Source organism: Dryas octopetala, chromosome 2 (assembly GCF_963921425.1).
Source record: "Dryas octopetala chromosome 2, drDryOcto1.1, whole genome shotgun sequence".
Classification (NCBI taxonomy): Eukaryota; Viridiplantae; Streptophyta; class Magnoliopsida; order Rosales; family Rosaceae; genus Dryas; species Dryas octopetala.
The window spans coordinates 2,037,249-2,062,435 of record NC_141367.1 but is presented as its reverse complement, the minus strand read 5'-3'; the positions used below and the strand labels follow the sequence as shown (position 1 = coordinate 2,062,435).

At 35.1% G+C, this 25,187-nt stretch overlaps 2 protein-coding genes and 1 pseudogene across 2 annotated transcripts; 2 read left to right on the top strand and 1 right to left on the bottom strand.

Moving 5' to 3' along the window:
- The first annotated feature begins 3,168 nt into the window (after positions 1-3,168).
- On the top strand, positions 3,169-5,489 carry LOC147292442 (F-box/LRR-repeat protein At3g48880-like). The gene is made up of 3 exons (XM_086233438.1): positions 3,169-3,533; positions 4,017-4,417; positions 4,846-5,489. Exons 1-3 carry the CDS (start codon positions 3,516-3,518, stop codon positions 5,336-5,338), a joined length of 912 nt encoding a protein of 303 aa, XP_086089564.1. The 5' UTR covers positions 3,169-3,515; the 3' UTR covers positions 5,339-5,489.
- A 7,043-nt stretch (positions 5,490-12,532) lies between these two features.
- On the top strand, positions 12,533-14,601 carry LOC147292441 (uncharacterized; the record flags this gene model as incomplete). The annotated part of the gene is made up of 4 exons (XM_086230344.1): positions 12,533-12,604; positions 13,755-13,847; positions 13,957-14,064; positions 14,161-14,601. Coding segments are annotated over 4 exons (714 nt in total), but the record flags the coding sequence as incomplete, so codon positions are not given.
- Positions 14,602-18,752: 4,151 nt separating this feature from the next.
- Positions 18,753-23,351, bottom strand: LOC147292440 (ARM REPEAT PROTEIN INTERACTING WITH ABF2-like; annotated as a pseudogene).
- Between the last annotated feature and the right edge of the window lie 1,836 nt (positions 23,352-25,187).

Below are 25,187 nucleotides of genomic sequence, written 5' to 3'. Positions count from 1 at the left end.
AGATGTGACCTACTACATAATAAATACACTTGAACAATATAATTATATTAACTTTTTCATTGAAACCTTGACATTTCAATAATTGTGAAAACCATAACGTGATTTCAACGATCGGACCCGTTCATTTTCTATTTCCCCACTCAAAGATCATCCCTGCCAAAAATCGGCCAAATAGAAATTCATCTACCCGTTCGATTATTATTAGAAAAATTACGATCGTTCATTTTAGCGACAAATGATTTAGTTGTCGCGCAAGAATCCCATAGATCACAAACGGACTTGTCACAAGAGAAATCACTTTGTCACCAAAGATTAGAGAATGTCTCGACAAACCACTAAATTGTCGCAAGAGAATGTGGACATAAATATTTAGGTTGTCGCGCAAGAAGTCCATACATCACAAACTGACTTGTCACAAGAGAAATCACTTTGTCATCTAAGATTAGCGTATGTCTCGACAACCCAATAAATTGTCCCAAGAGAATGTGGCGACAAATATTTTGATTGTCGCGCAAGAAACCCATGGATCACAAACTAATTTGTCACAAGAAAAATCGCTTTGTCACCTTAGATTACCCGCCAATATGCCCGTTCCGCGGGCGCTGGTGTGTTACATTACGCGACAAAAGTTTAAGTTTGTTGCAAGAGACCTTTTCTAGGGACAAATTAAGTTTTGTCGAGAAAAATGTTTGTCGCAAAATCTAGTTTTTCTTGTAGTGTGTTATCCTTAAAAAAAGTCACGTACTTGACACGTGATTAATTTTTTACATAAGTTTTAACAGAGTTAGACCTAACGGAACATCTTTATTTCACCCAAAACGAAAGTTTTAATTTTCAATTGACACAAATTGAAAGTCATATCATAACTTGCCACATAGAATATAAGTAAAGTTCTATTGTTAAAATTTTCCAAAATAGATGGATAAAACATCATATATACCAAATTATGTTAACCTAGTGCAACAAAATAGGGAGGAGTTGAAGCCAACCGGCATGTTAAGATAGCAAGCCCTTCATTTTACCAAAAAAAAAAAAAAAAGATAGCAAGCACTTCTTAAATTAGCAGAGGATGATGATGAATTGAGTAGAAATGAAATTATGACCAATCATTGAAGAATATTGCCGGCCAGTGTTATAGCACAAAATGTTTCGGCGGGCTCTGGGCCTGCCGAGGGCTACAATCTTGGCCCTTTTTATCTGGGTTATGAATTTGTTGCGGGCGTGCCACCAACTTGGGCCGACTTCTGGGCTTAAGTTGAAACTAATGGAATGGATACGGTTTGGCCTAAATATTATCTTCTTCAAACGTTGTATGATCAAGTAGGAACCAGAACTTGGTCAAGGTTCTTTTCTATGCCTACAAATTTCTAGGACTTCACAAGTTGGGGTGAATGGTGACTGTTTGTCTAAACTTGAAAGCACGTACTGCAGGGAGAAAATGAACAAGACTCAAATGAAAGCAGAAAATTGTCATGTCAAATATGAGCTTAATATTATCCACCACAGATCTGTAAACAATAGTGGTCCTCACAGCAAATCTGGCCATAACAGTAATAACAAGACTTATTTATGAAATTAAATACATCTTATAAGCATGAACATTGAACATGACTACTCTCATTTCAGTGCTTAAATCGATACCAAGAGGATAGTACTTTTTCACTCTTGACATGGCTTACAAAATAAAAGGAATTGAAAGGACAACGAAGTTGTAAATTAACGCAAACTATAGAAATTCAGGGAAATTTTAGGATCTGCAGTGGTAGCAGTGAAAAGGTCTGGCTATTTCAGGTACAACATGTATTTTTTTGGGAGAGTCTGGAAGAGTTTTTCTTCTTCTGATCCTTGGTTTTATAGGCTGACAGATGGAGTACGATTTTACGATCTTGTCCTTGCCCTAATTTCTCGCGCGTGCCTAATGACCTCAGCCCTAATACGTCATCCTTGTCAAAAAAATCCAGTAGATACGGGGAAAACGGGCTTCCACTCTTTCATTTACAACAAACAAAGCCGGTCATTTTTCTTTCATTTTGCTTTTTTCAAGGTGTTTTTTACTTTCTGCATTTATATGGGAATTGCATTTGCTTTGGATTAGCATAGTATGCATAGATACTGACTTACTGAGCAGTGAGCACTGCCTCTCTCTCATCTCCTGCTTGGCTGCTTCTATGTCCTTTAATTTTAACGTGATTCAATTCTGTTACCCCACATACATACTCTGTTTATTAAATTGTTTTTTTTTTTGCAAGTTTATTAAGCATATTTGGATCTTGCTTTTTTCTGTTTGCAGTTTGAAATAATCTGCTTAATTTAAAATTTCAGTCTCAAACTCACAATTTACTTATTTTATGGGTTGGTTTTGGTTTTATCTTAAGACTTTATTGAGTTATAGATTATTAAAAAAAAAATTGTTTGTTTTGTTGTGTTGCTGTGTTTCTATACCAGACCAGAGGGTAAAACAAGGTTGCTCTCTCTTGGAAATAATCTGAAGAGGAAGCAAGAGAGACTCCAGAGAGTGTATGGGCTGTATAGTTATCTATTAAGTTTAAGACCATATGCTTTTATTGTTTCATATGATTATATATATATATATATATATATATCAATACAACTGTATAGATCTTCATGAGAAAAAAAAAATTTTGGATTAATTTATGGTTAGTTTTTTAAACACATCAAAATATTTTAGATGAGAGATGAACATACACCTTAATTAAAGGAAATGAGTAAAACTGCCCTTTAGAAAGAAGGTGAATGCAGAAGGTGGATACGGACGAGTCGAAGCCAACCGACATGTTAAGATAACAAGCCCTCCTACCAAATTAATATGTTAACCTGGCGCAACATAATAGGGAGGAGTTGAAGCAACCGACATGTTAAGATAGCAAATTAGCATGCCCTTCATGGATCAACTGAGGATAAGGATGAATTGAGTAGAAAGGAAATGACTAATCACTGAAGAGGAATGCTAGCGAGTCACCCAAGTGACTGAACAGCACACTCTCTTTGTTTAAAGCTTGACACGTGGTTGATCATCTCAACAAAAGCAAAAAATGGAGGTGGAGGTGGTTCAATTCTTTTTGTTCCTCTCATTAATCAGAAGAAAAAATAGTTCTTGGGCTTTTCCTATTATTGGATAAAAAAAGGATAAAATTGGAAATGGGTTATATAACAAAAATTTTTAGCTTTTTATGAGATGCTCAACCACGTGTTAGGATTTTAACAAAGAGAGTGTGCTTGGGCGACTGTGGCTAGTATTCCTCGTCACTCAAAAGAAAAAGGAAAGCAGAAAGCAGGAAAATGCTTTTAGCAAAACACGCCAAATACATCATGGCCTTCAAATCAAAGCCAGTCATTATTCTTTCATTTTGCTTTTTTGAAGGTGTTTTTTACTTTCTGGTTAGCATTTATATGGGGATTGCATTTGCTTTGGACTAGCAGCATAGTGTGCATAGACACTGACTCACTGAGCACTAGTGCACTACCTTTCTCTCATCTCCTGCTTGGCTGCTTCTATGTCCTTCAATTTTAAGGTGATTCAATTCTGTTACCTCACATACATGCTCTGTTTATTAGCTTATTTGGTTTTTGTTTTTTCTATTTGCAGTTTGAAATAATTTGTTTAATTTCAAATTTTACTCACAAAACTCACAATCTACTTATTTTTCTTGGGCTGCTTTTGGTTTTATCTTAAGACTATTGAGTTATAAATTATTAAAAAAAAAAATTGTTAGTTTTGTTGTATTTTTGAAAAAATTTGTGTTGGTGATCGACTTGTGTTGCTGTGTTTCTATACCACTGTACCAGAGGGTAAAACAAGGCTTTCTCTCTTCAGGAAATAATCTGAAGAGGAAGCAAGAGAGAGTTCAGAGAGTGTATGGACTATATAGTTATCTATTAAGTTTAAGTCCATGTGTATTTATTCTTTTATATGGTTCTGTATATAATCAATACAACTGTATAGTTCTTCATGAGAAAAAATAAAATATATATATATATGACAATATTTGTTGTAGATGGAAGAACGAAGATGGGAGGAGTTAGAGATGGACTGTTTACTGAAAGTGTTTGGAAGAGTGGGTATGGAGTCACTACTTTTGGATGTCCCTTTTGTGTGTAAGTCATGGCACAAGGCAAGTCTGGAACCTTTGTGCTGGCAATCTCTCATTTTTCCTGACCTTCAATCTAATCCTTTTGATTTTCGCGGCAATGAAACCGACCCATGGAACTTTGATACCTTTATTGAAAGATTTTTAAATGCATATCAAATTGATGAAAGCCATTTCTCCATCACTGATTTTATCAAGTTTGTCGTCAATCGTAGCAGAGGACATGCTACTATGCTTAGGCTACCTGCTACTATGCTTAGGCTACCTGCATATTGTACAGAAACCGCAATCAAATACGTTGCAGAAATGTAAGTTTTTTTTTTTTTTTTCAATGTGTTTTGATAGAGGGATAGGCCTTAGAATCTGTAGTATGTAAGCTTGCTTCAAATTCTGTACATCAAATTAGATCCATTTTTGCTCCTCTTCAGGCCTACCAAATCAGACAATAATTTCTCCTAAAATTTTGTTCAAAGTATTATTTAGAAAAATGTTTGGGTCCTTAGTCCTTACCTATAACGAGCCATTCTTTCCTGATCCTTACAAGCCAATTACCTTAATTTGACATGTGTCCAATTTCTTTTTTCCTTTTTTTTTCTTAATGACGAATTCCTCCTTATAAGTCAATATATGTCAAATTGTGATCGTCTTGTAAGAGACATTGACTCCTTATAGGTAAGAAGCCCAATCATTATTTTATTATCTTCGATTTCCTTATAGGTAAAACTGTTTTTTGCAGGTGTCCTGACCTCAAGGTTCTGGCATTGCCCATGTATTTAGTGCGTTATAAATCAAGCATAATTCACGAACTTATTAGCAAGTGGAAAGATTTGGAGTGGTTGGTATTGGGAAGCAGCTTTGATTTGGGGAAAATTCTGTCACAGGTTAGCGTTTCCTGCAAGAATTTTTGTTGTTTAAGTGTGTTGAATGCATTTATTCATCAAGACGAGGCAATGGCTATTGTCAACATCCTGCCTAATCTTAAGAAGTTGAGTTTGAGAAAGGCATATAAAATTGATCGAGAAGCTCTTCTTACATTACTGCGGGGCTGCAAAGAGCTTGTGTTTTTTGATGTCAGAGATTGTGTTGGTTTTGATGAGGGTGACGAAGAAATATTGAAGCTTGCTTCCCATATTACTAAATTCAGCTGTGAGGGTTCTACAGTTTTAGATGAGGACGATTGCTATGGGGGGAATGATTATGAACAATATGATGGATACAATTCTGGATAATTGCATACGCCCAAATGTAGTAGTATCTGCCATACCCAGTCCTTGTTGTAATGAGGGTTAAGGTGCATGCTGTGTTTACTAGTCTGTTTATTCTGATTTGTTGTTGTCAACTGTGTTGGTTTTGTTAGTGTTGAGTTGGATTTTGGTGCTTCTTTGCTTGCTAAATATTTTCTATTGATTGGGTTTGTTGTTTGGTTTAGAGCGTTCATTTGTGCATTGTTGGCCAGCATTCTTTAAGAATCTTAATCTATCTTTTCTTTCCGGATTGCATTTAATTTCCAAAATATGTTATGAATTCATTTCCTCTTTACTCACACACCTTATAACACACTATCAAAAGTGAAAGTCAAGTAAAAACAAGCAGATGATATGGATCTCTCAATCTGACTCTTTACTGTGGTACATATACTGCAATATGTTCTTGGCTGTCAGAGATTGTGCAGGTTTTCATGAGGATAATGATAAAATATAGAAGCCTGCTTCTCATATTACTAATTTCAGCTGTGAGGGTACATTTTTCTTTATCAGCATAAGCCCAGTCCTAATGGATTTGTTAATGAGACTTGAAGTAATTCTTGTAGTGTATTTTTGCATTTCAATATGAAAGTGCACTTATGTTTTGGTGTATTGGCATTTTGATTTATATAGTTAGAAGAAAAAAAGTGAGAAAAATAAGAAGAAATTTTAATGAACAGGAACTGTATTGATGAATAGTGGAGAATAAGAGGGCCTTAATCAGAATGGGGCCTGGGGGATGTAGATGGGCTTGGGGTGGGCTGTGGGCTTTATAGGAATTAATTCTGGGCTGGGCCGGGCTGCACCCAGTCAGTCCAGAACGTAGCTACTTCCCAGACGCAAGCAGCATGGCCTCCAAATTTTCCCACTTGCCAATCAATATCGGAACTTTGAAGTGATTCCAATAAAATAAAGGAAAATATTTAGCAAAAGAACCTCACTTATACCCCATCATGGCACAAGTCAAGGATATGGCATTCACTTTGTATTAACTAAGGACTAAATATGTTTTCATTTTGGGTCAAATAAGTATATTCCGTCAAGTCAGTCACAATTTCGGTAAAAAATTAAGGTCGTAGAGCGTGATCAATTTTTAAGGACATAATTATCAATCCCAATTACAATTAAAAAATAGTTAAAAGAAATTAAAAGAAAAACTAAAAAAAGGGTGGAGGATGCAGATACCCTTCTCACCCCCACCACCTCCCTCTTTGGCCACCAGTCGGCTACCCCGTCCTTCCACGCCAAAAAACCCTCTCCCCTGTGCTAGCAACGCACTGGCTGCATCTCTCTCTCTTTCTCTCTACACACACACACACACACATACACACACTCTCTCTCTCTCTCTCAATCTCACTCTCTTTCCTTCTCTACTACTGTAACGTTCCAAAAATAAATAAATAAATAATAATAATAGTAAATAAATAAATAAATAAATAAAATTATATATTTAAATATGATTTTGAACTCAAGTTTTAACTTTGGGATATACTCCTATAGCCCAAGTAAAATAAGTTAAAAGCCCATTAAAAAAAATGAATGAAAGAAGATGAAGATAAAGCCAACGTCTATCCTTCTTGCTTAATAACACATAAGCCCTTGATCAATGGTTATGATTTGTTTAGAGGGATGAGTCGTCTCTTAGGCAATGATTAAACCCAAGTTACCATAACTAGAAGAGCCAACTAATTGGTTACTTGAACCAAGAAGTTGGCCTATAAATAAGAAGGTAGTGTGAGCTTAAGAGCACTTAAGTAAGCAACAAAAAAAAAATAGAGAGAGAGAGAGAGAGAGAGAGAGAGAGAGAGAGAGAGAGAGAGAGAATTGGAGATAGGGACATAGAAGGGGAGGGAGGAAACTTGAGAAGGAATCACAGGTTTTAGCCTCTTGAGACACCAAGGAGAAAATGTGGTTGTAAACAGTGTTAAGAAAATAATTAATTGAGACACTAAGGAGAGAGGGAGATGGACTTGGTGGTCTTGTGACACTAAGGAGAAAGGGAGATGTACCTGGTGATCTCATGATTTGTTGAAAAATTGTTAAAGGAAAAATGGAAAGAATAATATTCAAAATATTTGGGGTTAAGGGACAAACGGGTGTTGGCTCATGCATGGAACATTCGGAGCCACAGTGGTAGGATGCACGATATGAGACATGTAGGCTTGTTTTTCTTGTGTGTGTGTCAACGAGAATAGTTAAGGAGTGAGTACACACATTTTCATTGCATATAACTGTAAACATTATTCGTTTTATTTTCTTTCACTTAGACATTGATTAAATGTGATAACTGGCCATGAGAGATCACTATACCCTACTGAGGCTTAAAGCTTACACCCTAATAGACTGTGCAAGTGACTAGAATCCTCAAGTGGAATTTAGAGAATTTGCTGGAGTGTCATATTTTGTTTTATTATCAATAAATTGTAATATATAAGACGATGAACATCTTGTGTGGTACTCTTGGAATAGTAGTTTTCTAAATAAAGTTTATTTTCATACTTATTTAATTAGTTTCTTAAATTATTTTATTTTATTTTCCTTTTTTTTTCACGTCTTGATTGTAGAAATAATTTTATTAATCTGCGATTAGGATGTAAGTCACACTTTACTCTGAGATATTAGGTTTTATTTAGGGTTGGGGTGTGACAAGTTGGTATTAGAGCATCTAGGTTTACATAGTCTAGGATTAAGAATATAGATTTATATATATATAATATACAAGAATGTTTTAAAACTAACTTGTTAGTAAGTTAATACAAAACTAACCACCATATTGGGCTCACTGCACAATGTAATCTCAAAATCCAAACTATCCATTTTTTAGGCCCTACTTCAAAGATCATCTCTATAAAAAAATGTCTAAAATCGGAAGTTATTTAGCAATTTGATTATGATAACAATTATTTATATACTTTTATCGAAAACAGTGATCGTCTATTTATTTGATCACAATTAAATGACTAAATGATTTCTAATGTTGTTAATTTTTTACAATGATAATCTTTGAAATATGACCTAAACAATGAACTGTTCGGATTATGAGATTAGTTATATGGTGGGCCCAAAAGCATGGTTAGTTTCGTATTAACTTACTAACTAGTTAGCTTTAAAGCACTCCTCTTGTTAGTTTCTAGGATTTGTTATATTGGCTATTTTCCTTGTCAAAACCATTGTATTTATTTTTATTTAATCACTCACAAGCTCTAGGCTAGATTAAGGACAAGTTCAGTTGTATTGAAGAAGTCAAGAATGAACAAGACTCAAGGTATACTGCACTTCATTCAATTCATGAAAATTTCAGTTTTGTGTCCATTTGACTAGTCATAAAGAACAATGTTTTTCACGTACAGTGGTTGATACAGTGACAGACACTGCAGTTGGGCCATTTCGGGTTTTACTTTTAAAGCCCATTTCATTGAAAGCCCATTTTCTGTTTTTTACTAAACATGCATGTGCATTGCACATGACTTGGTTCCCCCACTGTATCAATCAGATCTGATTGCATCTCAGTCATTCACGCCACACACTTACACACACATCAGCACTATTCATCATCTTCTCCATTTCTGATTTTTGCAAAATAAAGCAATATTTATTTTTACAGCTCCTCATTCCTATCCTTAGTAATACTAGGATACCCCTCTAGGACAAAAGGAATATGCCCCTTATTCGTCTCTTGTGGACAGCCATTGATGGGCTTCCACGTGGCTCGGGCAAACATGGAAATGGTGTGTGTGTGTACGGGTATAAGAGATATTCGGTTCAGACTTTTTGGCGTGTGTCTATGAGCATTTTCAGTGGGTATTTTCGTGTGTTCATGCCTGGGTATTTTCGGGGTGAGTGCTCATTTTTATCAAGTTAGAAAATGTTCATTTAATTCTAAAAAATCAAAATGATTTTCTGAACTTGTTTGTTTCATCTAAAATTCTGAATGGGCTTGAGTGTTTAAATCTTTTTATATATTTTTCAAACACATTCATTTAGATTTTAGTTGAAGGATTCAGTATCAACCTTTTCATGCCTCTTGCTTGAGAAGGTTGATCTTCTCTTTTAAGAATCTAACATTGGCATATCATGTTCATACATTGATGAATCTACTGAGCTTGGTGTGAATTGGTGTCATGGGTTGATGAGCTTGGAGTTGGAGTTGCCTTCTTCATGAATGACCGATTGCCTTGCTTATGGAAGTTGCACAAAGGGGTAAGAAAGCTGCCACTTAGTCTAGGACTTAGTGATTGAGCTTGTGTGCTGTATGCTCCCTTTGTATTGAACTTCTTCTTTAGTGGATTGCTTGGTCAGCTGGAAAGACCCCCAGTTTTTAACCGTTAGTGGTTTTCTGGGTGAACAATTGTGTGGCTTGTTTGTGATTTGTTTCCTATGTGTTGCTGATTATTAATTCGAAAATAACTTCACAAGATCACACACTTCACTTTAGCATGTTAACTTAGATCATGAATGCTAAATGAAAGTTTGTTAAATCTGTCCACACACCACTTTAGTTGTTGATAGCACTGAGATGCCTACATTGATGGATCCTTTGAGTGCATAGGGTGTCACTCAATTCCTTGGTGTGTTCTGACTTGTGGTATTTACTGAAGTTGGTTTGATTTTACAAGTAAATCTGGAGTTTCAGATTTTAGTTACTGCATCGTCAGAGTTGTGTCTGTTTGACTAGTTCCTGAATGATCATATAAAATAAAAATTGGGGTCCGATCACTGAAAGTGAATTTAATCAAGTTAATTGAGTGAATAGATCACCTAAATTAAACTTTCACCTCTATATATATATATATTAGAAATTATTATAATTTTCTTGCCTTATTAATCTTATTTCTTTAGTTGAACTAACTTTTGGTGTGTTTTTTTTGTTTTTTTTTTGAAAGTTTTAGATATGGAACCAATTCAAGGAGATGATCCTTCCGGGGGGGATTCCAAATAAATGCCCAAGGGCAAGTAGCACCCCTTGATATAAATGTATATTTTGGCCACACTTATGAAAATGCTAGAGCTTTCTATTTAAATGAAATCAAGGAGGTACGTCCTGCGTTCTTTTCCACACCTTCCATATGAGACGCAAAGAGAATAAGTAGAGTACAGAGTTCACTACAAGAAATATTGGCTATAGTGATGAAATTTTTAGTGACGAATGTGAAATTCGTCACTAAACATGTAGATTTAGTGACCAAATATATTGGTTCATCCATAAATGGTTTGGCTCCAAAAAAGTTCATTTTGCCTCCTAAATTTTGATTATTAGTGACCAAATATTTGGGCTTTAGTGATCTATTTTTGACTTGGTCACTAAAGCCCAAAATAAAAATAAAAATGGCTAAGTTACTTCTTGTTAACTCGGTCACTAAAGCCCATGAAAAAAAATATACTGTATTCTATTAAATTAATAAAACAAACAAAGAACCACAAACGTTAACACACTCCACGCACAACAGAAACCCACACAATTGCCAGGACCAAACTATCTCACTTCTCGATCTCGACTCCCTTAGTTTTCCCGTTCACTAATTTTCTCTCTACAATTTGCCAAAATCTTTTCCCTCTCTAGATGATGATTATCCCTAATTTCTCATTCGATTAGCTCTGTTCTTCAGTCAAGTGCGTTTTTCTCTGGCACTCATCACTGTTGGTTCACAAAATTTTGGCATTTGGTGGAGGTAATTTGGTGGACAGACTAGATTTTCTGTATCTTGCCATGGATTCTTCCTGGTAGGCTTTCTATTTTTTCTATTCTATTTTCATTTTTTCCCTTTGTTAAACTCAAATAGTTAATGGGTTTCAATTTTGATACAGAGAATTTTATGGAGTCTTGTCTTTGATGAAGATAACTAAACAAGCTTCTTCATAGTGTGGGTATAGGCTAAGGTTCTTCAATTTGGTAAGTTTGTAGATTTTTTACTATGCCTTTTTCTGTTTTGTTTTGGAGTCTCCTATCTTTTACTCTAACTATGTGTTTGGATGGGGGAAAAGAAGTCGATATTTAGAGAAAAGTTGGAATTTGAGGAACGACAAACTCTAAGTATCGTGTTTGGCATCTTACACTTGGAAAATTAGAAATTTTTTGCTTGAAAATTTGATGAAATTGGGGCTCTTTGTTTGTCATGGCTGGGTTTATTTTGGGATTGGGTCTTTTGTTTTCCTTTTGACATTTTTATTTATAAATATGTATGATTAATTTGTATAAAATTGACATGGGTCTTTGTATTTTTGTTGCTATGGATGAGTTTTGATTGTTAACTTGTACGTGGCCTTATGGTTTTGTTGTGCTTGTGCTACTGCAAATTAGATAATTATAGTTTTGGTTTTAAGTTGCAACTTTGCCTTTCTTCTCAATTGTTACAAATTAGATGATTATATGAGAGCAAGATGGTGGTTCTTTCCTCCTCTTGAGTGGTTCAGTTGCCATGTTATTGGCCACGCAGCAACTTGAGCTTTTCAAGCTAGTTGCAACCTATATTTTATAATATATTGTGTACCACTTAATTTTAAATAATATGAAGTTAATTAGTATTGCTTTCAATTTTTACCGACAATTAATGGAGTTATCCAAACAATAGAAATTATATATAATTCTTGTCACTTTCTAGTTCTGGACACATAACATCCAAATGACTGTTATTGACTTGCTATGAATGGTTGTATCATGTATCGACTATGACCATAGAATATTATATGGTTTCTTAATTTGGGCAAGAATTTAGGTAATTCAAATTATAAGTAGAATCGAATGATATCTTTTTTCTTTTTGGTGTTTCTCTCTGCAAAAGTGCATTTGACCAATCTATATAACTTGAAGTACTATGCATCTGGTTTTTTTTTATTTTCTTGCTGTTTTGCCACAAAATTGTATGGACTATATATGTAGTCACCATCTTCTTCTAAGTGACAATTTCATGCTCTACTAAACTATATGTTAGGATAATTATTCTCTTTTAAATGCCTTTATCTAACTGAAAAATATGATATAAAATCTTAAGGTGTAAAAGCAAGAATTATATACTTAAGGTGTAAAAAAAAAAAAAACAAGAAAGAAGAATCTCTACATTCTAAATTTGGTCGGTTATTTTTTCTAAAATCAAAAGGCCTTTGGATGCATTATATTTGGACAGATTTTTTGCCTAAATGAAAAATATTTGACTAATGCTTTCTTTCTTTACTGCAGGCTGATTCTTGGCAGTAGTTGCATTGAGTTGTTCTTCTCTTTGTACTCAAATATTGCGTCTTGATTTCTTTGTACTGGTATGTTTCTGTTGATTTCCACTCTTTCATATCAATTGCTTTTATGCTGGATTTGTTGTTATTAAGTGATCAAAGTCGAAAGAACCTCTTGGCATAACCTTGTTGCTCATAAGTATTTTGGATATGATAAATGCATGCTACTGTCTCCCTTCTCCCTATTCTCTCCAGGAGTATTTTACACAAGCATTTAATGCATTGACAACATAAGTTCTTTTTTTTGTAATTCAACCCTTACTAAATGCCTTCATTTAGCTGTTTACAAAAAGAAAAAGTACATTTTAGCAACACTATTATCATATATATATATATATATGTACGTATATTTTAAATTCTTGCATTGTTTTTAAATCTTTTTCAAATTTTAGCAAAATCATTGACTTATATTGGGTCAAACTCTTTTATTTTTCATTTATTTTAGTTTAATAAAAGTGTGTTACAATATATCAAGCTCAATTAAATAAAAAATAAAAGAAGATATCAAACATGCAAGTAAGAAAAAAATATATATATCAGACAGAGGGAAAAAAAACCTTTTCAATTATTATAATTTTTTTTTTTTGCATGCAGTAGTCAGTGTCGTTCAAAGTGTTTTCATAAGAAAAAGAGTTGATAAAGACGTTTATTAATGTCATATGTAGGAGAAATTTATGTTTTCAATCCATATTAATTACTTAGTTTTGAGTATGTAAAAGACACAAGGCATAAAGAGAAAGGAGAAAAAAAGAAATATGACAAGGTAAGAGGGATAAGACAACTGTCATTTCTATCTGGACAGAACTTTTTATTTTGCTTATTTATGGTCAAGTACCTCATTATTTTCTCTATGTATTTTCTATTCTTTTAGATAACCAAGTGTATTATCTTTATTTTAAATTGATAGCACTAGGATTGGATACCAATTGTTTAATTGGGTTGGAGATGGATAGGAGTTGGATTCATCTGCACACTAGGGGGAGACCACAGTATATTCATGGGGTCAAAGAGTTCATTCGTTTTGCAACGGACCACATGAAGCCGATTAATAATTAATTAGTTGGTGTCTACATACTCTTTTTATGGTTTAGATTTATTTATAATTATTAAACTACTCATTCCTTTATTATATGCTTTTAAAAAAAAATGCTAACTTAATATTTTCATTTTAATCAAGTTAAAGAGCACAAAAAACAAAGAGAACAGAGAAAACTTAACGATAACTCATTGTGCTGGGACAAAGGCATTTAGTCGTCTTCGAGAAGAAAATGTAAACTTTCTTTTGAAAATTTTATTTTTTCTCTTATTGTATGTATGGTATATGCAAGTTGTATATCACCTCTGCATGGTGGTCTATATATGGTTGTCAAATTATATAGAAAAATCATGAGAGTGGAGAGGAGCCTAGTCGAATTGAAATGTTCAAGCTCACTCGGTTTAGCAAAAAAAAAGCATCTTGGGTTGGTGAAGATGCTAGGACTGCCCATGTAAGTCTTTGTTATATATATAATTAAGTTTATATATTGTATTATTGTTGTAATAATTGAATCAATTACTCTTAATTTATACTATCTTATGTGTAGGCTGATATGGAGAAGCTACAAAATCAGCCACAAACAGATAAAAATACTGAAGTTATGACTGACGATCAAGTCTATGATAAAGTTCTTGATACAATTATTGGCCATCCACCTCGGTCAGGTTATATACGTGGGCTAGGAGCAGGTCCTAAGCCAAAAAAGTCCAGATTGGAACAATCTAGTCGTGCACAACTTGAGGAGGCTGCAAGGATAGCCGAGGAGGCTACAAGGAGGGCCGAGGAGGCTACTCAAAGGGCTAAAGCTGCAGAGAGACAAGCTATGCAACTAGCTGAAGACTTAGGGTCAATGAAGGCAACTGCTGAGGATGCAGAGAGGCGCTCTAATCAACAAGAAAATGAGTTGCAGACATTAAAGTTAAAGACTAGTGAGATGGACAACATGTTACAGTTGATAGTGCAAAGTTTGGCAGCATCCACAAATTAAAGGTTTGTCTATATATATTTCTTTTCTGTACTTCTTTATTTAGGGTAAAATACAATTTTTAGAGCTTTGATCACTGGTTATGGTTTCTATACAATAATGTAGATCTAACTCACCCATCAGCAATAATAAATGGGTTTTGATTTGTAAGGGTCGAGCTTGCCCACTCCCTGTAAATGGGTTTTAGTTTGGTGGGTGCAACAAATGAGTTTGTCTCATGACTTTAATTCTTTAATTCTTGTTTTTTTTTTCTCTTTCTATTTGAGCTGCAAATGGATTCCAAAAGTAATTGTTCCTTCCACTGTATATTTGCTTGGGTGCTGAGAAAATAGAGCAATGAAAAGATGAGATTTTTTTATTTTCTTTTGGTTCATTTTTCTTATTTGGTGCATGAGAAAATAAGTTGTAGTGGAGGGATAGGAAAGTTGGGAAAGAAGGGGAGGGGAGTGGTGAGCTGGGGCGATGGGAAGGAGGAGGTGAAGGGTGGGGACATTGACTGAGGTGGGGTAGCAGGGGAGGGGAAGAGGAAACACTTTTTGTGATTCTCTGTCTTCTTGTGGCAGTGGCAGTGTCTTTTTTGCTATTTTCTTTTTTCTAGCTTCATGTCGCTCTGGTTATGTTTCTTTGTATTGGTCATGGACTGGGTGTCATCCCCATGACCATTTATTTCTTGTTTCTATATGTAATTGATATATATTGAGAGGCTAGGCAAGGGTAAGTGTGTTTATTATTAAATATGTTTTAGTTCTAACTTTGTAATTCCCAATTTTTTATTTCATATCTTTTAGTTGTAACTTTGTATCTCTTTTTAAATATGTTTCTTGGATGTTTCTAGGCTCTAACTCTTCATGAGATATATATATGTGCGTGTGTGTGTGTGTGTATATCTATGTGTTTGGCTTGCCGTTCCTTGTTTGGCATAGATATTGCATGCATACTACTAATTATCTAAAAGCATTTCGCCATGTGGTAGTATTATATTACAAGCACAGTGGACTAATACTATTTATGCATCTATCTCTTATTTTCAGATGAATGATTGATCAAAGGCGTACATCTCTCTTGGAAATTGAATCAAGGTTAAATGATTTGGGCTTAAGTGTATTTTTTGGAAGTGTTTGTTATGGATGAATTTTGGTATCTAGAGATTTTCTTTTTGGGTTTTATGTTTAGAATTTGATTTGTAAGAGAGATGTACATGTTTTGGTGGATAAACTTTGATATCCAAAAACTTGCCACTTGTGTCATTTTGAAATGGAATGTATATATTAACATCTACTATTGGTATTTGTATATTGAAAACAAAGTAGGATGCATTTAATTTTAAACATTCAATTTGTGACCAATTAATTAAAGTCTCATCACTAAAGCTTGCATTTAGTGACCAAATAAATTGGTCACTACATATCCATCTACAAGATTTTAGTGATGAATAATCTTAGTGAGGAACCATGTTCCTCACTAAAACTTGAACATGACCATCAGTTGATTCAGCTATAGTGATGAAATGGTAGGATTTAGTGATGAAAATTTTGGTCACTATTTCATGTAATCACCATATCTAACCATCATGTTTTAGTGATGAATTGATTTAGTGAGGAACATGGTTCCTCACTAAACCATCATCTATAGTGATGAAACATAGGTTTTAGTGACCAAAATTTTGGTCTTTTAGGGATGAATTAGTTCATCACTAATTCAATTATTTTTAGTGAGGAAATACTTTGGTCACTAAACATATAGGGTTTTAGTGATGAAATTTTTTTGTTCCTCACTAATAGGCTTTAGTCACTTGGTTCTAGTGACGGCGCAGTGACGAACATTTTTTCGTCACTAAATTGCTTTAGTGATGAAAAATTGACTTTTAGTGACCAAAATGCTCCATCACTAAAACCCAAATTTCTTGTAGTGGTTAGGACTTATGCTCACATTGCTGATGAGGCATTTCAACAGTCTATGAACCATGGACATATTGCTGCTTTGTTTGATGAAGCATTGGACCAACTAATGCAGGAATATATGGCTCCTCCATTAGTTCTAGCCCCAGCTGAGATACCACCTGAGTTAGCACATGATGGATTCCGCACACCCCCCCTCCCCCCCAGCAGTTGAGGATGATAGTTCTGATGAAGAATAGAGTGAAGGGTTGAAGATGCTAACTTAGGAATGACTTTAGGAATTTTTTTTTTTTTTTAATGTGAATATTGTGACTTAGTAAGATGGAACCTAAGGGTTGTATAAAAGTAATGTGTAAAAGTAATGTATAAAGTAATGTATAAAAGTAAAAATGTAATATAACCAAATATGTATTAAGTGTTTAATTTTTGTTGTTGTAATAGCTTCTTATTATAGGATAGGTAGACCTTTCCCTTAAATTTTTAGGATGCTTATATTTTAATATTTTATATATGATAAGGTACTAATAAATATAAGTTATGATTCTATATTAAGATGGCCAGATGAGCAGAGGATGCAAACCACGTGTTGAATGAGAACGATGGAGTAATCGCCGCTATTCAAGACATGGCAAATGCAATTCGTCAAAGCAACCAGGGACGTCAGGGAGAAGATGAAGTGGAACGAGTTAGGTAGATTCAAGGAGAATTTCGAAAATCTCGACCCCTTGTTTTTAAGGGTATACCAGATCCAATAGTAGCAAAAGAATGGTTACGTCAAATCAAGAGAAGTATCATTAATCATAGGGTACCGTAAGGACTATGAGTGACTATTGCTAGTTCCTATCTTGAGGGACAGACATATCATTGGTGGGAATCAGTTCAAGGGATGCGAAAAACATAAAATATGATCTGGGAAGAGTTTGAGAGGATCTTTTTTGAAAAATATTTTCCTGGAGTTATACGAGAAGCAAAAGCACGTGAATTCATGTATGTTCTCCAGAGGGACATGACCGTGGTCCAGTATCAAGCAAAATTTGAAGAACTGTCAAGTTTTACATTTTACATGATACACAATGACGCTACAAAAGCAAAAATGTTTGAGGAAGGTCTTCGACCTGCAATCAAAGAAAAATTGGATATCCTCAAATTAACTCGTTATGCAGATTTCGTGGATCAAGCACTTATAGCTGAACGACATGCTCCAGAGGTAAAGAAAAATTGGAAGCATAAGAGTGTGAGTGTAGGACCTAGCAGCAAGCGTCCAAGATTTGGACCTTCTCAATTTCTGCCACGTACCAAGCTCAAATGTGGTAAACCGAGATTCGATAATTTGCTACCACTATGGTATCCCAATTACTATTAAAAACTAGTTTTAAAAAATTAAAAGAAAAACTAAAATAATGGTGGAGGATGCATATACCCTCCCCACCCCACCAACCTCTGTCCCTCTGTCTTTGGCCGCCAGTCGGCTACCCCATCCCTCCACACCAGAAACCCTTCTCCCTTGTGCTAGCAACCGCCTGGCCACATCTCTCTCTCTCAATCTCATTCTGTTTCCCTCTCTACACTACAAGAAAAACCTTAATATATATCAGTGATAAACCGATATCTATTTAGGTTTCCAACCGATATATTGAGTGCTGATATCTATTCTCCCATATTACATATCAGTTATACACTGATGTCTATACTATATTAGATATCGTATTTGTTTGATAATCTGATATCATATATAACCAACGATATCGAATTTAAACATTTCTGATATCTTAAAAACTAAATTCCGATATATAAGATACTTATTATATCGTTATTTTTTTTCAAACTGATATAAACAATATATTCAATATCGTTTTGGTAATGAAAATCTGATATAAAAAATATATAACATATCGTTTTTGTAATTAAAATCTGATATAAAAAGATATTTAACATATCGTTTTTGTACTTAAAATCTGATATAAAAAGATATATAATATATCATTTTTGTACCTAAAATCTGATATAAAAGTATACTTTAGATATCGGTTTTTTGTTTTTTAAATGATATTGAAACTCTATTCCTTATCGTTGCTTTTTTATATAATCTGATATGTAATCCAAAGTAAACTTTTGGTATGGATAGAAATTGATAGGTAGCATCCACACAACAATTAGTCAACTTCTAAAGTAATCCAACTTCAATTCTTTCATTCATATAAATTAATCCAACATCCAAAGAGTAATCAAGTTAACAAAAATAAATTACAAATCCATCTAAAAATATGGATAGCCCTCATCAATGCATGTATACCCCAAAATCACTATTCTATCTCCATAAGCACCTTCACAAAATCCATCTCTAGATCCTAAACACTGCCAACATGTACAAAATAATTAAGGCATGGCAGTGATGCAGCTAGGCCAAAATTTTGCCTATACAAAAGATTGGAATGTCAACTAGGTAGTATCTTCATATCCACAAAATGCTCAAAAAGGTACCAATAGATAATACAACACCCATATATTGTTCCAACCATTTCAGATGTATGTCTTGCTTCTGCAGCAACATCAGCAAGCACAAGGCCAGCAGCACCAGCTCCAGCAATCTGTTTTTTCACAAAGGGATCACGAAACATGGAAAACCATAAAACTTGTAGATGGAAAATGCAGAGAAAACATATTACAATATCTTCCAAGTTCTATGCAAAAGTAGCCTAACTTCCAGTGCAACACCCGGTTTAAGCCAAAAAATATATACTTTAGATCAGAATAATTCCAAGTTAGTCACACGAAAATCACAAACTAAATCCCATCCTCTGTTAAGTACAGAAGCTGATATATTAAAAACTATTGATATATCACAGAGATTGCTTTCTAAAAACTATAGATTGCAGCAAGGGCATTAAGTGCATTAATAACATGAAACATATATATACTGAAATAAGATTTGTATCAGTTGGCAGCAATCAATGTAAAATTTGAAATACATGACAAGGAGAATATTGAAGTTCAAAAAAACCCAAGCATAAATCATAAACACAAACCAAACAGCCACATGCACAACAATCAAAAGTCGAATCAAATTCAATTAAAAAGAATGAAATCATCAATATTAGACCAAAACCAACATATCTTGAAAACTATCAGAAATTTTATAGCTTGAAAACTATTAGACATTATAAGCATCCCAGTAACAGAGGCACGAAGCCAAGGCAACTGAGGGGCTGAATCAAATGTCCATGAAGGATAAGCAACATAAGTATATGAACCCTCTTCTACAAGCCTAAGTTCCAGCTGCATGTATAGAGAATAAAGTCCAACAATCAATTATTTGCTTGTAAAACCACATAATTACATCACTGTGCTTTAAATGTCATAAGTTGAAATCAGTCAGGTTCCACATTTTCTGTTAAAGACTCAGTGCAACACCCAAGACATTGCAAACTTTCTAGATTTTTTTGCAAGGCAAAAAGAAAATTTAGTTTAATCTGCATAGGAAGAGAAATTATTTGAATAAGAACGAAAGGTTGGAGAAGCACATACCCTGGTCTAGCACTCAACTTCTCAAATTGTTCCAAAATAAATAAAATGCATGTGTGCCTTAATGACATTGCATGGAAGGCTTCTGAAAGTTCATACATGTTCGAAACATTCTCCAATGAAATGTCCTAAGTCAACAAATGAAATCGTAATTAGGCAGCCAGCTTTTTTGATTCAGAAGCAGGACATGCAGAGAGAGAGAGAGAGAGTGCTAGCTCACCTGTGCTATTGTATACTCACAAAGCCGCTTGAGTCCCTCCAAAAGATACTGATCTGCAGCTCTGAGGAGATCTTGAGCAATATCCAAAGTAATGTCTACCGATCCAGTGTATATAAATCTGTTCATAGTCAAAAGTCTCTGAATCATCAAAGCTCACCAGACAGCTTTTGCAAAACAAGAAAACACACGCTTCACTTTATCTTTACCTCATCATCAACTCGAAAACCTCCCATCTAATATTTGGTATCTCTATGTCCCTTGCATCCTTCTCCTGTAACAAGTTACTGGAAATTATAAAGATATGCATACTATTGAACATCAAGACATCCTTTCTACTCTGTAATGTGCACTTTAGTGTTTATTGGATACTACTGGAATAACAACACCCCCCCCCCCAAAAAAAAAAAAGAAAGGGGGGCGAAACATGGGAGGCTAAGGGGAAAACATGCAGACACTCACCCGGTAACCACCATCGAACATAGCACGAAACGTAGCTGAAGAAGCAAGGAGGCAGATTCTGTGAGCATAGAACCGCCGACCTGCAGTTGGTGAGTGAAGCAATCAAACATTTAGGTCCTTTATGCTAACAATTACAAACACACTAATGCTCCTCTATGATAACTAATATAACATAAGTAGGAATAACTTGAACGAAAATAAACGATTTATACCTTCAACTAAAAATGTAACATCGGACAGTGTAGGGTTGTTTACATACTGCTCCCCTAGATAGACCTGCAGGAAGATTTATCCACCATCATAGGCAATTCATACTAAATACATGCTTAATGCTTAAGATGACAGCACTTTTAAATGCAGACAAGCAACCACAGAATGGGCACTCTGAATTTGGTTATTTTGTCGAGAATATATTTAGATAACATTTACGTATGTGGATTTGAAATGAAGGATTTGGATTCAACTGCTTATATTTTGATACTTATTGTTATGGATTGAAAAGAGTACTCCGTATTTCAGTTCTTTAAAGAGTGGATTTGGATGTCAACTTTTTCTTGAGTATTTGATATCCTCCCTACCAAACTATGAATCGACAAAAGAAAAAATGAAAAAGAAAATGGAAACTAATTAACAACTTGAATGGTTTGGAGCAACAAAACATGTATTATGCCACCAAGTTGACCCCTTATAGCATGTCCAAAAACATAAGAATTCAATATATATACCAAAAGCATGAAAAAACCAGCCCCTATTAGAAAGCACCCCAACCTGTGGTGTTGGAGATGGGGGAGCTGCATCCACAGGAGAAAGAGTCATGGCTTTATTGGCCAACTTGTACAGAGCCATAGCACCATCAAGTTGCTGTTTATGGCTATTAGAACCAAGAAGTGCAAGAAGCAACTCCAACCCTGCTAAACAATATGTTAAATATATCAGCTAACTCCAAACCAGCATAAATATAATAAAGAATATAAGTTTCTATGCAAAAGAACAACATGAACAAAATAGATTGAGATACAGAAAATATGACATGCCATTGTTATCAATGAATATTGTCCTCAGATCATCTGGGGAACAAAGATGAGCAAAAGCCAAAGCAACTCGTCTTTGAACAACCCTCTCCGCCACACGCATCAAATATAACAAATGGGACAAAACCTACATTAAGAAAGAGTGGGTGTGAGAGATAGAGATAGAGAGAGAGAGAGAGAGAGAGAGAGAGAGAGATTGAAAAATAAATTCTCCATCCTACAGCTTCTGAACACCTCCAACCCTAACAAAATCGAACACATTATCCTAGCGGAGGAAATGAATAAACAAAATAAGATCACATTAAAATGGTGATAAAAGTTGACCCAATTTATATATAGCATTCATTCCACAAGTTCATGACAGTTCATTAATTATACCATACCTCATTATCTGCAAGGCCATAAAGAGTAAAAGCAGGATTATGTTGCAGAGACCCATTTTTTGAATCAAGAAGCTTCATCAATGGCAATAAACCACCATTATGAGCAATACCAGCTTGGTTGTGTGCATCCTGAATTTGCAAATACTTGAAGCAATTATTACCAAAGAAAGTAGCATGTGAAAAGAGAGAAAAGGAATATTTCAATAATAAATCAAGATTAATGCATTGGATTGCACTATCAGGAACCTGAAGACAGTAAGTGATTGAAAAAAATTCCTCAAGATTTAAATTTTAGAACTTCTGCTCAAATGTACTAACAAATGGCCCATAAATTCATATTTGTTTCTAGAAGAACATGGAATAAGTCCATCTACGGTTATTTAAATTCTTAGCACAAAATCAAAAGTCAGCCTTAGCAGATAGAACCCGTTCAATGGCATGAAGACATTGGTCCCACACTAAATTTTTCAATATTGGCCAAGACCTGTGATTTAAACAAAACAAAATATGAAGAAATATTAACCTGTGCCAATCTCCCCAATGCAAATGCCGACATCTCCCTCAGTTGTACATCTGGGGATTGAAGCATCTCAACCCCATGGTTGAAACCTTAACTAAAGAACACATCATGTAAACATGGTTGAAACCTTAACTAACCAACCAAATGCACCCTAAAAGAAAGATATACTCAGCAACAATTAAACCCAATTAACAACAAGACTGATTTGACTAAAGAATACAAATAGCAGCTTAGTTAAAACCCTATTTCAGCAAAGAAAACTGGAAAAGAAACCCTAAATTGTCAACACTAATTCCTAATTTAATTCGAACACAAAAATTAAACCCAGAAAGAACCAGGTTTTTAGTAGCAACAAACTCACTGCACAACGGATTCCCAATTCTCAATTCAACAGAAAAAAAAAAAATTATTTCCAAATTAGACATTAAAACCTAAATCAGAAATACCTGGGGAAAACGAGCCGATTGAAGAACAAAATTTGAGGTGAGAGACGGCTGGGAGTGAGCGGGTAAGGTGGTTTTCGAGAAAGTGGGGAATAGGGAAGTGGATGAGAAAAACGAAAATGAATGAACAAACGAGACCCAAGCTCGCCATTCCAACAACTCATAAAAAGCCCGACCTGTCTCGGGCCCAAAGCTTTGGACTTGTCGTCATCCAACCTTCGAGCAGTGACACAGATCCATAGTGCTCCGCCCAATTTGCGGTACCCAAGCTTGCCATTCCAACGTTCTGCTGAGATCCAAGCTTCTGCCTCGAGAGGATGTCGTTCGACCTCCGACAACAGGTAATCGCAAAGCGTGATCCAATCTCCGAGCACCTAAGATCGCAAAGCCCAGCCCTTGGAATTAAGATCTGATCTCTATCTCGATGCCGCAATGCAAAAGCTTGAGCCAATCATGGCTGAGCTCGACCTCAACAATTAACGCCGAGTAACAATCAATTCTAGGAGGTTTGGAGAGGGCGAGACAAGAGAGAGCGAAGGGACTTCGACAGCAAGGGAGATCGGCAAGGAATAACGGCGGTGACGGTGTCGGTGGGGCGCGACAGCAAGGGTTTAGAGACACAGAGAGAGGGCGTTTGAGATAAGTCATAGAGATCGAGCAGAGAGAGGGAGAGGGCGTTTGAGATAAGTCAGAAAATAAGGACAGCGGGGGTGAAATGATAAGTGGAGGAGAGAGAGAGAGAGAGAGATAACGTGCTTTTTTATGTGGAAGGAGATAACTTGAGTTATCAGTTAAAACTTTAGATATCGGTTTTTAAACAATTGTTAATCAAAATGGAAATTTAAGATATCAGAAAAAAAATTTGGTGATATGTTAATGTGTTTAGATATTGTCTAAAAAATCAACCGATATGTAAAACTCTACAATATCGGTTTATGTAAAAACTGATATTAAACAAGTGATATCTATAACAGTTTTTCTTGTAGTGCTACTACTGTTGGCACCCCTCATGTAGAAAGAGAGAGGAGGAGAGAAAGAGAGAGATATAGAGAGAGAGAGAGAGGTGGCTAAGGGCAAACAAGGTCGCTAGCATGAGGAAAGAGGGTCATAGGCACATAGAGGGGGGGATGGTTGTCGACGGCCGATGACCGGAGAGGTGGAGGGAGGTGGGGAGGGGTTTTTACATCATCCCCCTTTTTTTGTTTTTATTTTTTAGGGCTAATTACAATTTGTCCCCCTAAACTATTGGGGGCTTGACACTTTACCCCCCAATTTATATTTTTTAATAGTTAGACCCCCAAAATACCTTCCGTCAAACAAAAATTCCCCCTTTCGTTAAAAAAAGGTTCACATTATGTGACATCACGTGACATTTTAGATTTAAATGATTTCTAGTAAACTTTCCACTGAATTCAAATTCCATTTGAGTGGAAATCCGATTTGCCTTCTAGTAAACAAGCTACGATCATGAATTCATAGAGTTGGCAGTTCTTGGTTACCTTATCGCACCGAGTATTGTAGACCAAACGAACGTACAAAGCAAAATGTTGGTTAAAATATTTAAGGGCAGTTTTGGTAATTCAAATGATAAAAGAGAAATAAAAGATTGAAAAACAAAAGAGTGTAAGATGACATTTTAGTTATATTTTAGGAAAAAAAGACACTTTTGCACGTAAAACATAGCCAAGTGCTTAATGTGTGACCAATTTTTCACATAAATTATAACAGAATTTCAGAATTGAGTCAATTGACATAATATCTTTATTTGACCAAAAATAAAAACTTGAGTGCTTAGTCAAAGCAAAGTGAATATCATATCATGAGGTGCTAATATTTTCACAAAAGTAAATAAATAAAATATTTCACCCAACAAAGCCACATAAATCTGTCGTACCAAATTATCTTAACCTGCGCGACAAAATAGGGAGGAGTTGAAGCCAACCGGCATGTTAGGCTTGTTAGCCTTCAGGAATTAGTAGATGATGAGAATGACATTGAAAAGAAAAGATATGACATGAGTAGAAATGAAATGACCATTCGCTGAAAGGAAAAGAAAAGAAAAGCAGGAAAAATGCTACTATTCCACACATGACCAACGCCGAATACATCATGG